Below are 13,583 nucleotides of genomic sequence, written 5' to 3' on the forward strand. Positions count from 1 at the left end.
GCAGTGCTAACCACTGAGCCACCCTGCCGTCCATGCCAGTTTGTGGAGCTAGAGAGCAAAGGTCCAACAATGATGTCCCTAAAGTCCCTCATTTTTCAGGATATAAGGACATCTTCCATAAGAGGATATACTTTGGTCACAGAGGTAGCACAGAGAAGTCTGATTCCTGGGAAAACTGTTTAGTTAAGTTGGAGAGACTGGGTCAATTAAGCCTAAATTCCCTGGAGTTTAGAAGCCTATCAAATGCTGTCAGGTCTGAAGAGACTGCCCTAGCTGGAGGATTCCGAGCAAGAAGCAATGGCCTCGGCATATGGGCTAGACTATTTGAGACCAAGATGAGGACTTATTCACTCTGAGACTGGTGACCTTGTGAAATTCTCTACCATGGGCAATGCAAGCCAAGTCACTGAATATATTCAAGAACAAGCTAGATTGCTAAATGTTAAAGGTGTTGAGGGGTATGGGAGTATGGCATTGAGATAAAGGATCAGCCATGATCTTGCTGAGTCGAGAGTGTGGTGCTGGTAAAGCACAGCAGGCCAGGCAGCATCCGAGAAGCAGGAGGGTCAACGTTTCGGGCAAGAGCCCTTCGTCAGGAATCATGATCTTGCTGAGTGGAGTAGGCCTACCTACTGTGTGCTGACAGAGACTGCCGTGGAATGAACATGAAGTTTCTTTTATTCACTCATGGGGAGTGGGTGTCACTGCCTGACCCATCATTTATTGTCCGTGCCTAGTTGCCCTTGAAGGTAGCTTTGAAGTGCTGCCTTGAACCTCCTAAGGTCTATGTGCTGTAGCTAAACCCGCACTGCTGTTTGGGAGGCAGTTTCAGGGGCCTGAGGCTGGTGTGTGGATTGGAGGGGAACTTGCAGTTGGTGGTATCAATGTATCTGTCTTTTCTTTTTTTTCCCCCTTTTCAACCATTTACTACAACTTAGTGACTTACTGGGCCATTTCAGATGACAGCTAACGGTCAACCATATTGCTGTGGGTCTGAAGTCACATAATGCAGTTTTCTTACCTCCAGGGTTATAGGTAATCAACATGTTCACAATTTTTATTGAATTCACATTCCAACAGCTGCCATAGTGGGATTTGAACTGCAAACCCCAGAACATTACTTGGCTCTTGGGATTATTAATTCTAGTGACAATAGTATTGCCTTTCCTGTAGAACACATTGGAAGGGCATTAATGATGAGATTGAAACAACATGCATTTATGTAGGCACTTAGACAGATATCCTAAGGTGCTTCATAGAAGCTTATTCAGAGGACATGAACTCTGAGCAAGCCGTAACAATCAGAAGTGTTCACAACATGTTTTGGCAGGGTGAGTGTTCTTATTTTATTTTTCCTGAGGCAAATCAAATTGACTTCAGTCTCCATGGACTTGCTCCTCTTAAATTCCTGGGATGTGGTAGTTTGTGTGTGGCATCGAAGAGAAGGGGTGGCAAAAGAATTGAGACAAAAATGATTAAATCTTGGGAGCTGGTTGCAGAGTGGTAATGTCACTAGTAATCTGGAGTAGACGAGCAGGAGGCAGGAAGAACACAGCAGGCCAGGAGGTGAAGTCAACGTTTTGCATAAAACCCTTCTCCAGCCCTGAAGAAAGGTTACACCTGAAACATAAACTTCTCCACTTCCTGATGTTGCCTGGCTTGCTATCATCTTCCAGTGTCCTGCTTGTCTACCTTTTGCATTCCAGCATCTTTTGTCCCGAACTGGTAATCCCCAGAGGCTCCGACTAAGTTTCAGGAATATGAGCTCAAATCCCACCGTACCAGCTAGTGAAATTTGAATGCAATTTTTAAAAAAACTAAAATATATTTTCAAGGAAGAGTTAGAAAGTTCCTCTGGCTAAAGTGGGAACAAGGTGCAGAGTTGAATGATTAGCAATGATTTTTCACTCCAAGGGTGTTACCTGTATGGAATGAGCTGCCAGGGGAAGTGGCAGAGGCTAGAACAATTGCAACATTTAAAAGGCATCTGGATGGGTATATGAATAGGAAGGTTTTGGAGGGATATGGGCCTGTTGGTGGTGGCAGGTGGGACTAGATTGGGTTGGGATATGTTGGTCGGCATGGACGAGTTGGATTGAAGGGTCCGTTTCTGTGCTGTACACCTCTATGACTCTCTCATACTGATGGGGGAAGCAGGCTCAAAGGGACATGTAACCATCTCCTGCTCCTATTTTTCTATGGGATTGATATTCCAACTGTAGAATAGTGGTGTTCGAGGAATGTGAATGCACACTTCTGAACAAAGTCAAATGGATAAAGCTGACTTGCATTAAACAGAGTTAAAAAGCATCCTGAATAATGTGATTAGCCTCGAGCAATGCTCCCAATAGGAGCTAGCTTGCGGAGCCTGGATGCTTGTCGGCATCAAAGTGTTTGGTTGCTTTTTGTTTTGAAGGGTATTTTGACCCAAAAGCAATGACTCTTAAATTGATTGTGCCGTTAAACTAAACTAAATTGGCAGTCAATACGTGCGGATGTAATCCTGCATTGTGGATGCCTGTGTTTGTTTTGAAAGTGATGATTTGCAAATGTTCCTTTTTTCATAGCAACCATTCAATCACTGAGTGCGAAACTCTTCCAGCAAGAATTGTGTGGATTGCAGACCCAGGTAATACCTAATTCTCTCTCTCTCTCTCTCTCTCTCTCTCTCTCTCTCTCTCTCTCTCTCTCTCTCTCTCTCTCTCTCTCTCTCTCTCTCTCTCTCTCTCTCCATCTGAATAGTATAGAATGCTTGAACTATACATTAAGCCACAAGGTAGCCCAGCAGCAAGAAGTTTGGTGCAAATTTACAAGACCTTAAGTCTTGTTACTCGTTTGGGTATTTGAACAAGTGTCTGAAAAGTTTGCAAAAAGTGGAGCAACTCCAGGTCAATGAAAATGTCCTGATGCTTTTTGGAAATATTTTCAATCCAACTTATTTTAATTTAAAATCTATAGAAAGAAAGTGTGTGTTTACAACTGCTATTTTAGTTTTTTTTGTGCTTGATGTGGGATTGCACAATTGGAGTAGTTTTTGCTGTTAATCCCCCTCCTTGCTGATAGTGCCCCTCTCACAGTCTCCTTTTAATCGCGTTTTGTCAGTGGAATAATTAATTAAATGAAAGCTAAATGGCTCAGGTGTGGTTCCTTTAAAGAGTCCAGTTCTCTGGCTTGTCTTGTTCTATTAATGCTTTTCCTCTGATAGATCAGGGAACGCTGGTCTGGAAGTTCTGGACTTGCAAGTTTTTCCAAAGTGGAAACTAGAAAGCACAGGCAAACTTAAGAAGGTGTAGGGTTTTGGTTTGCAATCAGTAACTTGCTGATTTTAGGTGGTTCCAATCCCCCCCTCCGGATCCCTGGTTCTGACACTGGGCCAATTTAGGGAATGTGAAATGAAGAAAGTCCATAGGCAGGTGTTTCAGGTAAAAGAATCTCTAAATGTATTTGTGTACAAGAAATACTAGTTTAAAAAGCACTGAATGGTAAAATTGACCCCTTCAATCATACAGAGGGCAGTAATGAAATACACGATTAAATTAAACACTTAGAAGCTAAAACAGCAGTTTTAATTATAGAAACTTTAATCGGGCTTCCTATCCTTGGGGTCCCTGCACTGTCACCTTCCCCTCCCTGCTAGTTAAGCTGGAAACTTTTTTGGGGTCTCGGGAGTTTAAGCTCACGACTGGGAAGAACACCGTTTTTAAGTATTCCTGATGAAGGGCATATGCCCGAAACATTGATTCTCCTGCTCCTCTGATGCTGTCTGACCGGTTGTGCTTTTCCAGCACCACTCAGATCTCCACTCTAGTTTCCAGCATCTGCAGTCCTCACTTTTGCCCGGCTGTGCTTTTCCAGCACCACACTCCTGACACAGTTTTAAAGTGTGTCTGGCTGCTGAGGTTCTTCCTGTCAGTCCTTTTGGCTTGGAACAGGCCTGTGTCCGGAAGCTGCTGTTGGGATAGTACTTGGTTGGCATATTCCCCCCCCCGCCGCTTCCCGTTGTTGTGATGCCCTTGCTTTGTCTTCCCCATTCAGCTTCTCGCTCCGGCCTCTGTGGTCTTGGTTCCGGAACTGTTTGTTGGGGCTGGAGCCTGTGGGGAAGCTGTTTCTGCAGAAGCCTGTTATTGACAAAGCTCTCCCCTCAGATCAGGGCAGGCAGATATACAGACTGTGTGACCTGCCATCTCCCCTCAAAACTGATTTGTTCATTGTGATTTGGAGGTGACAGTGTTGACTGGGGTGGACAAAGTTAAAAATCACACAACACCAGGTTATAGTCCAACAGGTTTAATTGGAAGCAGACAACCTCCTGATGAAGGAGCAGTGCTCTGAAAGCTAATGCTTCCAAATTAACCTGTTGGACTTTAATCTGGTGTTATGTGATTTTTAACAATGTTCATTGTTCCTTTCTGAAGTCAGTTGGTTTCCCGCTGGGTAGAGCCTGTGTGAACAGATTTTGATTGCGATTGAATACGCAGTATCTCTGTAGGCTCCATACTGTCTGTGCTGAGTAGGCGAAGGTAGAGTGTTAGGTTTAGTTGATTTTTCCTTTTGGAGTGAGGGTGTAAGTTGGCTGAACAGTAGTCCCAGAGTGAAATCATTCTGCCTCTGTATGTATTTGTTGCAGCCTGAGCTCTGGATTTTGCCCAGTGTTTTTCGATGTTAGAAAAGTCTAGGGTCTTGCCCAGTATTTCAGATGAGGGGAACTTTGCTCACATGCAACCTCGGAAGGCTGCATTTGCCATATTAGATTAAGACAAATGAGTGGGAGCCCATTGGGGGTGTCAATGTCCAGGTAAGTCAAGGTGGTCCATCTCCTGCTTTGCTGCCATATTGATTTGTCCCGAGGCAGACTTAGCTGGCTAAACTCTGTAAAATCAACTCCATAATTTCCTGGAGAAACTTATTGTTTTTAAATTGCAGAGCTGTTTACATTTTTACCTGAATGCAGAGGCTTCCATCTCCCTCCACTGTTACCACCCAGGCCTGTAACTGTCCCCACGTGACTCCGGCTCCAAATCCCAGCCTGGCACATTGTTGCTGATATGAGAGTCAGGCTGAGGTGCAGGGGCTTCTGGGGCAGGTGGGATGCAGGTACAGTTACAATGTTGAAAAGAGATTTGGGTTTACGTGAATAGAAATGTTCTGGAGGGATATGGACCAAGTGCAGGCAAGTGGGACTAGTTGAGTTTTGGGTTATGGTTGGATGTAGTGATGGGTCTGTTTCTGTGCTGTATGACTCTATCACTTTAAGGTGCAAAATGTTGATGTCTTTGCATTTCAAGCATACCTGGCACAGTACAGGAGAGGTGCAAAGCAAAAGTCTCATCTGTTATGTCCCAACAATATATTAGCATCTCTCTGAGAATAGGGCTCCCAATTGCATATTGTAGACTGGGCATAGAGCCAACAGCCATTTTGCTGGTAAGGATCCGAGAAAACAATATAAAAGTGTACAATCCTAAAATGATTACAGGAATAGAAGAACCTGGATGAGTGCGTGTGTAAATCACTGAAGGTGGTAGGACAGTTTGCGAGAGTAGTTAATAAAAGAAGCAATGACCTGGATTGAGACTGATAGAAACATAGAGCACAGGAGGAAGACAGTTATGTTGAGTTTATAAGAGGCAGTAGTTGATCTCAGCTGAAGAGTTGTGTGTGTCGTGCTTTAGGAAGGATATGTAGGCATTGGAAACAGTGTTCAAATATTTCACAAGGATGGTTCCAGGGATGAGGAACTCCCGTAAAGAGGATAGATTTCAGAAGTTGGGATGGTTTCCTTCAGAGGAAAGACAAAAGTGGATATTTTGATAAAGGTTACCAAAATCATGAGGGAACTGATGGAACAGGATGGAACTTTTCCACTTGTGAAAGGGTGGCAGCCAAATAGGTTTGGATTTAAAATGATTGGCAAAAAAAATCAAAAGCGACAGGTGGGATCTGGAGTGCAGTGGAAGCAGGTTCAATTGAGGCATTCCATTTGGAGTTAGCTATCTGGAAAGGATGAATAAGCAGGGTTATGGGGCGAATGTGGGAGAACAGCAGGCAGGTTGGACTGAATGGCCTCCAGCACTAGCAGTTCTATGATACTGTAAACCCTGTGAGAGCTGCACATGATTGAATTACCATTGCTTCTTGTTTCAATAATGTTTATTCTCTGATCAAACATTGGGAACGTTTACTGAAGAAACTTCACGCACTCAACATCGAGCCCCTCAATTCAAAGTATGAGCAAATGATTCACATCCCAAAATGCTTGAAGGAATCTAGTTTTACCTACAATGAGCTTGTTTGAACTTGCTTCACATCAAACTAATGAATATTGTCAATCTATTGATCAAGGGAGGGTCTGTATCCATTAATCCAAAGATAAAAAGCTGTTTAAATGCATCAAAGACAAATGGTATTTGTCCCATTGTGCCATCCGATCTTACCTGTTCTACTTAATGGTGCAGCTTAAAGATTTGCAGATTAATACAAGTTTGGAATGAAATGTTAAATATTAACTTCACAAGTCCAAAGCCTTTTCCAGCTCATTCATCTGGAAATGTGAGAGCCTTCCTTGATTGCTTTCTGACTTGTTATGAACTTTACTTCCTGCCTTATGTTTACTTGTGATCAACTTGAGCTTTGCTCCTTCCCTCCCTCTAACATCATTGAGTTGCAAGACTTAAAAGCATTTTCCATCAGTCCTGGATGGTGCAGGCAAACTAATCATTCTTCTGAAAAAGCAGGTTCTGTCCAGAGGCCACTCTAGTACTGGCATCTTTCCCAATTCCTTTCCCTCGCCCTTGTTAACCTGGATTGGCCTTGCGGAATTGCTACAAGGGATGTGCAGGCTGGGTGGATTAACTGTGGGAAATGCAGGTTACAGGAATGGGGTGGGTCTGAGTGGGATGCTCTTTGGAGGGTCGGTATGGACACGATGGGCTAAATGGCCTGCCTCCACACTGTAGGGATTCTACAATTCAACATGACTGCTATTCTCAATCCACAGTAAAGGGAGTCAGTGTGCAGGCAGCAGGCAGGTTGGGCTGAATGGCCTCCAGCACTAGCAGTTCTATGATACTGTAAACCCTGTGCATTGCATTGTGAGTTGCATTGCAGCAACCCACCAAGACTACTTTGACAGCGCATTACAAACCATGTGACCTTGACTAGCTGAAAGGACAAGGGCAGCAGATACTTGGGACCACCATCATCAATATTTTCCCCTCAAAGCTACTCACCATCCTGACTTGGAAATATGTCATCGCTTTGGAGAGGGTGCAGAGAAGGTTTATGAGGATGTTGCTTGGTATGGAAGGTGCTAGCTATGAAGAGAGGTTGTTAGGATTGTTTTCATTAGGGAAAAAAAAGGGGGACCTGATTGAGGTGTACAAAATCATGAAGGGTATAGATAGGGTAGATAGAGATCAGCTTTTACCCAGGGTGAGGGATTAAATAATGAGAGGTGAAAAGTTTAAGGGGGATACATGCGTAAAGCACTTTACACAGAGGGTGGTGGGTGCCTGGAGCGTGTAGAGGCAGGCACTGTAGGTTCATTTAAGGTGCATCTGGACAGATGCATGAGTAGGTGGGGAGCAGAGGGATACAGATGCTTGGGAATTGGGCAATAGGTTTAGACAGTGGATTTGGATCAGCTCAGGCTTGGAGGGCTGAAGGGCCTGTTCCTGGGCTGTAAATTTTCTTTGTTCTTTGTTCATCGTTCTGTCACTGGGTCACAATCTGGAACTCCCTCCTTCAGGGCATTGTAGATCAGTGATACAAGAAGGCAGCTCACCTGCACCTTCTCAAGGGCAACAGTGGTGGGCAATAAATGCTGGCCCAGAGGTGCCCAGATCCCACGAGTATATTTTTAAGTGTTTTTCAATTCTTTGAGGCATTCCACAGTATGTAAAGCAAATGAAGGTTCTTCGCTGCATTGGCATCATGTGAGCAATTGTGGCAGGTGATTGTGCAGAGCAAGATCCCAGAAACAGCAATTAAACAAATTGTGGTGGCCTTTTAAAGAATAAAAACTGCAATACTAGACTGACCCATTTTTTAAAAAGAAAGGTAGTGCCATGGGTTTTTTAAATATATAGTACCTAAGGGGGCCTCGCTAAAAAATGTGATAATGTAGTATAACCTGTGCCTGAAGAAGGGGCCAAGGCAGAAATCGTGTGCTCCTACTCTGCAAAAGGTCTTGAGCCCTTGACCTCCCGACTTGTGGGCAACTTGGCCAAGACTGTGACTGTGAATGGGTTGATGGGTATTTATCTGAATACCCATTGATGGATGAGGGAAAAGTGATTTGTACAATGTAGACATGAAAGATCAGTGGGTGAGTTTGTACTTTTTGAGATGGGAAATATTTATCTTGCGAGTTCATCTTCCCATATTCAAATCAGAAGGTATAACTCATTCATACAAGGAAATGGCAGATAAAAATAGTTGCTTGATGCTTCCTGGAATGCAAGCTGTTGTTGCAAAATGGAACCAAAGCAACAATTAATACCATGATTTTTTTCAAAGTTATTATTAAAAGGTTCTGGCTGCTATAACATACTGTTTCATTTACAATCTTTACTTTATTTTTTGTTTTTAAAATAAAAGAAATCACTGATTGCAGTTTAAAATGGGCAGTGAGAGTTCTGACCTTACTTTAAAGGGGCAGGCGTTACAAAAAAAAGCAAATTTGAAATGAAAGTAGAACTTTCGGAAACATTGAGCCTACCAGGGCAAAGACAGCTTGACCAAACTATTGAAGTCCAGACATGTCAACCAGACTTTCAGCTTTATGTGCTAACTATGGGTAACACCCACATCAGTCATAAAATTGTTGGTTCAAATCTCATCTGAGTTGAACACCAAATCCAGCCTGACACTCCCCTATACTATTGAGGGAGCCCTGCATTGTCAGAGATGCCATCCTTTAGGTGAGTTGTTAGACTGAGGTCCTGTTTATTCTGGAAAAGCTCAGCAGGTCTGGCAGCATTTGTGTAGAGACATCAAAGTTAACATTTCGAGACCGGTGACCCTTCCTCAGTTCCTGAAACACTAACTGATTTCTCTTCACTAATGCTGCCAGACTTGCTGTGCTTTACCAGCAACTTCTGTTTTTGTTTCTGATTTTCAGCATCCACAGTTCGTTTGGTTTTTATCCTGTCCTGTTTATCCTGTTGGATAGAGGCTTCTACTTTGTTCATGGGCATTAGCTTAGCTGGCTAGGGTAGCAATAATGCCCTCGAAAAGGTGTACTTTCATTCCTTGAACTACTGCAATCCCTCCGATGTAGGGACACCCCATAATGCTGCTCAGAAGAAAATTCCAGGATTTTGGCCCAGCAACAGTGAAGGAATGGTAATATATTTCCAAGTCGGGATGGTGGGTGGCTTGGAGGGGAACTTGCAGGGATGATGTTCCCATCTATCTCTGACCCTTTTCCTTCCAGGCAGTAGAGGCCACCGTTTTGGATGGGTTGCTGAAGGACTTAAAGATCCCTTGGAACCATTTTGGGAGAAAGGGAGTTCTCCCTAGTGTCTTGGCCAAGATTTATACCACAACCAACATTTGCTCATTATCTCATTTTGCTACATGCAAGTTGGCTGCTGTGATTATATTTTTTTTAATTAATGACCAAATTTGAGCACTTCAGAGTGATACACTGCGGTTGCGAGAGCTATGATACAAATTCAGGTTCATGCTTTGTCTTTCCAGATGAATGTTTCTGATCTGAATTTCTTCTTTATCTTTAGGCAGGAGAATTGTAAGGCTCAGGAGAAATTTCCACATAACATCCAACCTTGTTCCACTTCAGCCACCTTCCTTACACATCCACATCATTTTCTTTCACAGTAAAATAAAGATTCAAGTGTTGAGCTGATAGATTGTGCAGTGATTAGCATATTGTCAAGTTGTTAGGTTTGCAATCTCACTGTCACCTTTAGTTTCAAATATGATAACTAGCACAAAATAAACTGTTAGCCAACGTAGCAAAATCACATCTGTCTTTGAAACTCCAAACTAGCTTTAGTTCAGCAGAAAGGTTACTTTGACCATTTCTTCAGATTGTGCGATCTCCCAGAACTTTCAAATGTGGTGACCCTGCCTAAAATGGCAGTCCCTGTAAAAATTAAATTTGGATGTGGGCATCACTAGTAGGACCAGTATTTGCTGCCCATCCCTAATTTTGCCAGGGGAAAGTAATGGGGGTGAGCTACCACCTTGTACCCACATCCGTCCATCTGATTTAGTTCTTCTATTGTTTTGTAAAGGACAGAATGTCAGCTTGCCTGACTTGAAGTTTAAAAGGATTAACAAAACTTGGAAGTTAACTGCCAGTCATCGTTAGTTAGTGCCTACTATGCGGCAGCACCTCAACCAGAGTCCTCTTGCTGATTAATTAGTGTTCCCTTTACTTGGGTGGTTATTGAGAATTGGCCTGATGAGTGCAAGACAAAAATCTTTAGTAAAGTGTCTTTTTTTTTATGTCAGCAATACTCAAGTTCTGATTTAACCAAATGATGACTTGTGAAGTTTGGCCCTAACATCCCATTGCTCGTCTAACTCCATTTTACTTACCCAGGTGTATGCATCTTCCTGCTGCCTCCTCAAAATGCACCACCTCATTTTTTATTGATGCTAAAATTCACATATATTTATGTGCTTTTTCATCAAGTCTGAAAACTTCTAAATCATTTCTGTATTTTTTTTTAAAAGTAAAAAATCCGTGTTTACCCTAGATTGGGAAAACTCTTGGAATTGAATCACAATTGCCTCCAATCATTCCACAAACTTAATTTTTACAGGGACTGCCATTTTAGGCAGGGTCACCACATTTGAAAGTTCTGGGAGATCGCACAATCTGAAGAAATGGTCAAAGTAACCTTTCTGCTGAACTAAGGCTAGTTTGGAGTTTCAAAGACAGATGTGATTTTGCTACGTTGGCTAACAGTTAATTTTATGCTAGTTATCACATTTGATGATTTGATGCAAACTGATAATGGTATGTGGGAGGGGGTCTAGTGCTTATCGGCTTAATTTTGAATTTCTTAGTTCTGCTTATTGGCTACATTTTTGAGTGCCAGCACAAACCGTTCTTTCTTTGCATCTGTGTGGGATGATGCAGTAAAAAGAGAGATGCTCTCTTGATTATATTTTATTTCTGCACTCCTGTTAAGAAATTTAACTGCTATAACCTGGTCCTCAAAATCAACATCAAATTCACTTTATGGCCCATTTGTTCAGTCTACAAGTTAAACTACAATGTTACGATTTCTGGTAAGATACCGGTTAGTCTGGCCTAACTTTGTCTTTTTAAAGCATCGATGATAAAGCGCAGTAATTGAAATAAGTTCCCATTCTCTGGATAGAGTCCTCTCTAGCAAGGTTCACTTATTGCCCATGCCAAGTTGATTTTAATCTAGAAAGTCCAGCATTGAAGGATACAACTGGAGCCAAATCTTTGTATACTTCAATAAGTGTTTATTTACAGAGCTATACGCTCAAATGCGAACACTGCTGGTTTCAACCTGTTCCTATTTAGTTGATTTTTTTTTAATCCATCGGTTTGCACGTGTTATGACACACCTTCCAGGCAAATAAGCCTGAGTTTGGACCTTGCCCAGAGGAAGGACAATTACCATACCACCACAAATGATTCTCTAATTAATGCATGACAATGGCATATAGTTGAATCATTAACATGAATGGTAGCAGTGTTGAGCCTATCTAAATCATTGCAGTCATTGCAGAAAAAGTAGGGAATCCCAGGTAACTGACCCAACATGGCAGCACTGTTGCTCAGCGGTTAGCACTGCTACCTCTCAGTGCCACGGACCCGGGTTCAATCCCACCCTCTAGCAGGTGTCTATGTGGACTTTATGCATTCTGCCTGAATCTGCATGGGTTTCCTCCATGTGCTCTGGTTTCCTCCGACAGTTCAAAGATGTGCAGGTTAGGATGGATTGGCCATGCTAAATTGCTCATAGTGTCCAGGGTTGTGCAAGCTAGGTGGATTGGCCATGGCAAATTTTGAGTTAGAGGGATGAGGTAGGTGGCTAGGTCTGGGTGCTCTTTGCAGGGTCAGTGTAGATTCGATGGGCTCAATGGCCCATTTCCACACTGTAAGGATTCCACGGTTCTATGAACATGACCCCAGATCCAAAAGGGAATTGGATACAATATATGGCCAACAGGGGATTGTGGGGAACTTGGAGGTGGTAACATTCCCATTTCATTGACGCTATTCCCATGGGTGGTGAGGATCAGAGGGGGAAAGATGCTTATTGCTGCTTGTTCAAGTGTTTCAAATAATGATGTCATCCTCATCTTCAACAGACAGGACGTTGCTACAAGGGACTACGGTTACATATTCCACAAAGTTTGCAAGGGAGCCAAGCTCCTCTCCGCTTACTGCCATGTTCTCAACCATGGATGCTCCTTAACTCTGTAACCCCATACTCCCACTCACCGTTGCTGGGTAAGCATTTCCTATAACAGACTTTAAACTGCAGTTGAAACCTGTAACAGTTCAAAGTACAAATAGCCAATTGCTTTCTTGTTGTACTGTCAACCATTTTTATGTGTAGTGCTTTGGCCCTCGTTTAATATAACCATAGAATATAATTTACAAAGTGTGCTCTTGAGGAAATTCCAATTTTGGTTATTGAGAGAAAGGACATAGGAACTGGAGTAGGCCATTCAGTCCATCAAGCCTGTTCTGCCTTTTGATACAATCATGGCTGTTTGAACCTTTCATTGCCTTCTCGTCACCCAATCCTCACAACTGTGAATGCCATTAGAAATCAGAAATGTATCAATCTATACTTAAGACTTGAGCTTCCACAGCCCTATGTGGTAGAGAATTCCAGACTTTGACAGTCAGTGTTTTACAATGCTGCTTCCCACTGTCCTGCAGTAGATTTCCATTGAGGTGGTCAACCATTATCAGCTTTCTGGGTATTTTAAGTTGGAGAATTCTCCTTTTTTACAATGCTGAGACTAGTTTTGACAGAAATCAGATTTGCCCTTGTCAGTACAACAGCTAGCAAGTTATAAAAGGTGTTTACAGCACGAGTTAACACATGTTCAAGTTAATATTAAAACAACACAGCTCCTCATTGCTCTGCCTGGTTGGTGCTTTATAACTGCAAAGCTTAAAAAAAACAGAGCATCCATTTAATCAACGACGTGAAGGTTAAGTGGATTGGCCATGCTAAATTGACCCGTAGCATCCAGTGACATACAGACTAGATGGGTTAACCATAGGAAATGCAGGGTTACAAGGATACAGTAGGGGATAGGTCTGGGTTGGATACTCTTTGAAGGGTCAGTGTGAACACAATGGGCTGAATGGCCTACTTTCACACTGTGTGGCGGTTCTATGATTTCATGAGATGGCTGCAAGTCAATCTCCAACCAACAAACTGCTCTGAAAACTCTGCTGTTTTGACAATTGAATATAAAAGTTGGCAAGTCATATTGCAACTGTATAAGGCTTGGTCATGCTGCATTTGCAGCATTGTGTGCAGTTCTGGTTGCCACAGTATCTGAACGAGGTGGAGGCTCTGAGGTAGCTGCAAAAGAGATTTACCAGC

At 42.7% G+C, this 13,583-nt stretch overlaps 1 protein-coding gene across 1 annotated transcript in view; it reads left to right on the plus strand.

Moving 5' to 3' along the window:
- The window catches only part of irag2 (inositol 1,4,5-triphosphate receptor associated 2), a 169,467-nt gene that overhangs the window by 104,015 nt on the left and 51,869 nt on the right, over positions 1-13,583 (plus strand). The window contains exons 19-20 of the mRNA XM_043713369.2: positions 2,568-2,629; positions 12,325-12,466. Of these exons, the coding sequence (XP_043569304.2) occupies positions 2,568-2,629; positions 12,325-12,466 (204 nt within the window). The remainder of the gene's footprint in view (positions 1-2,567; positions 2,630-12,324; positions 12,467-13,583) is intronic.

Source organism: Chiloscyllium plagiosum, unplaced genomic scaffold (genome assembly GCF_037043375.1).
Source record: "Chiloscyllium plagiosum isolate Xiang-an unplaced genomic scaffold, Cpla_swu_hap1 HiC_scaffold_23, whole genome shotgun sequence".
Taxonomy (NCBI): domain Eukaryota; kingdom Metazoa; phylum Chordata; class Chondrichthyes; order Orectolobiformes; family Hemiscylliidae; genus Chiloscyllium; species Chiloscyllium plagiosum.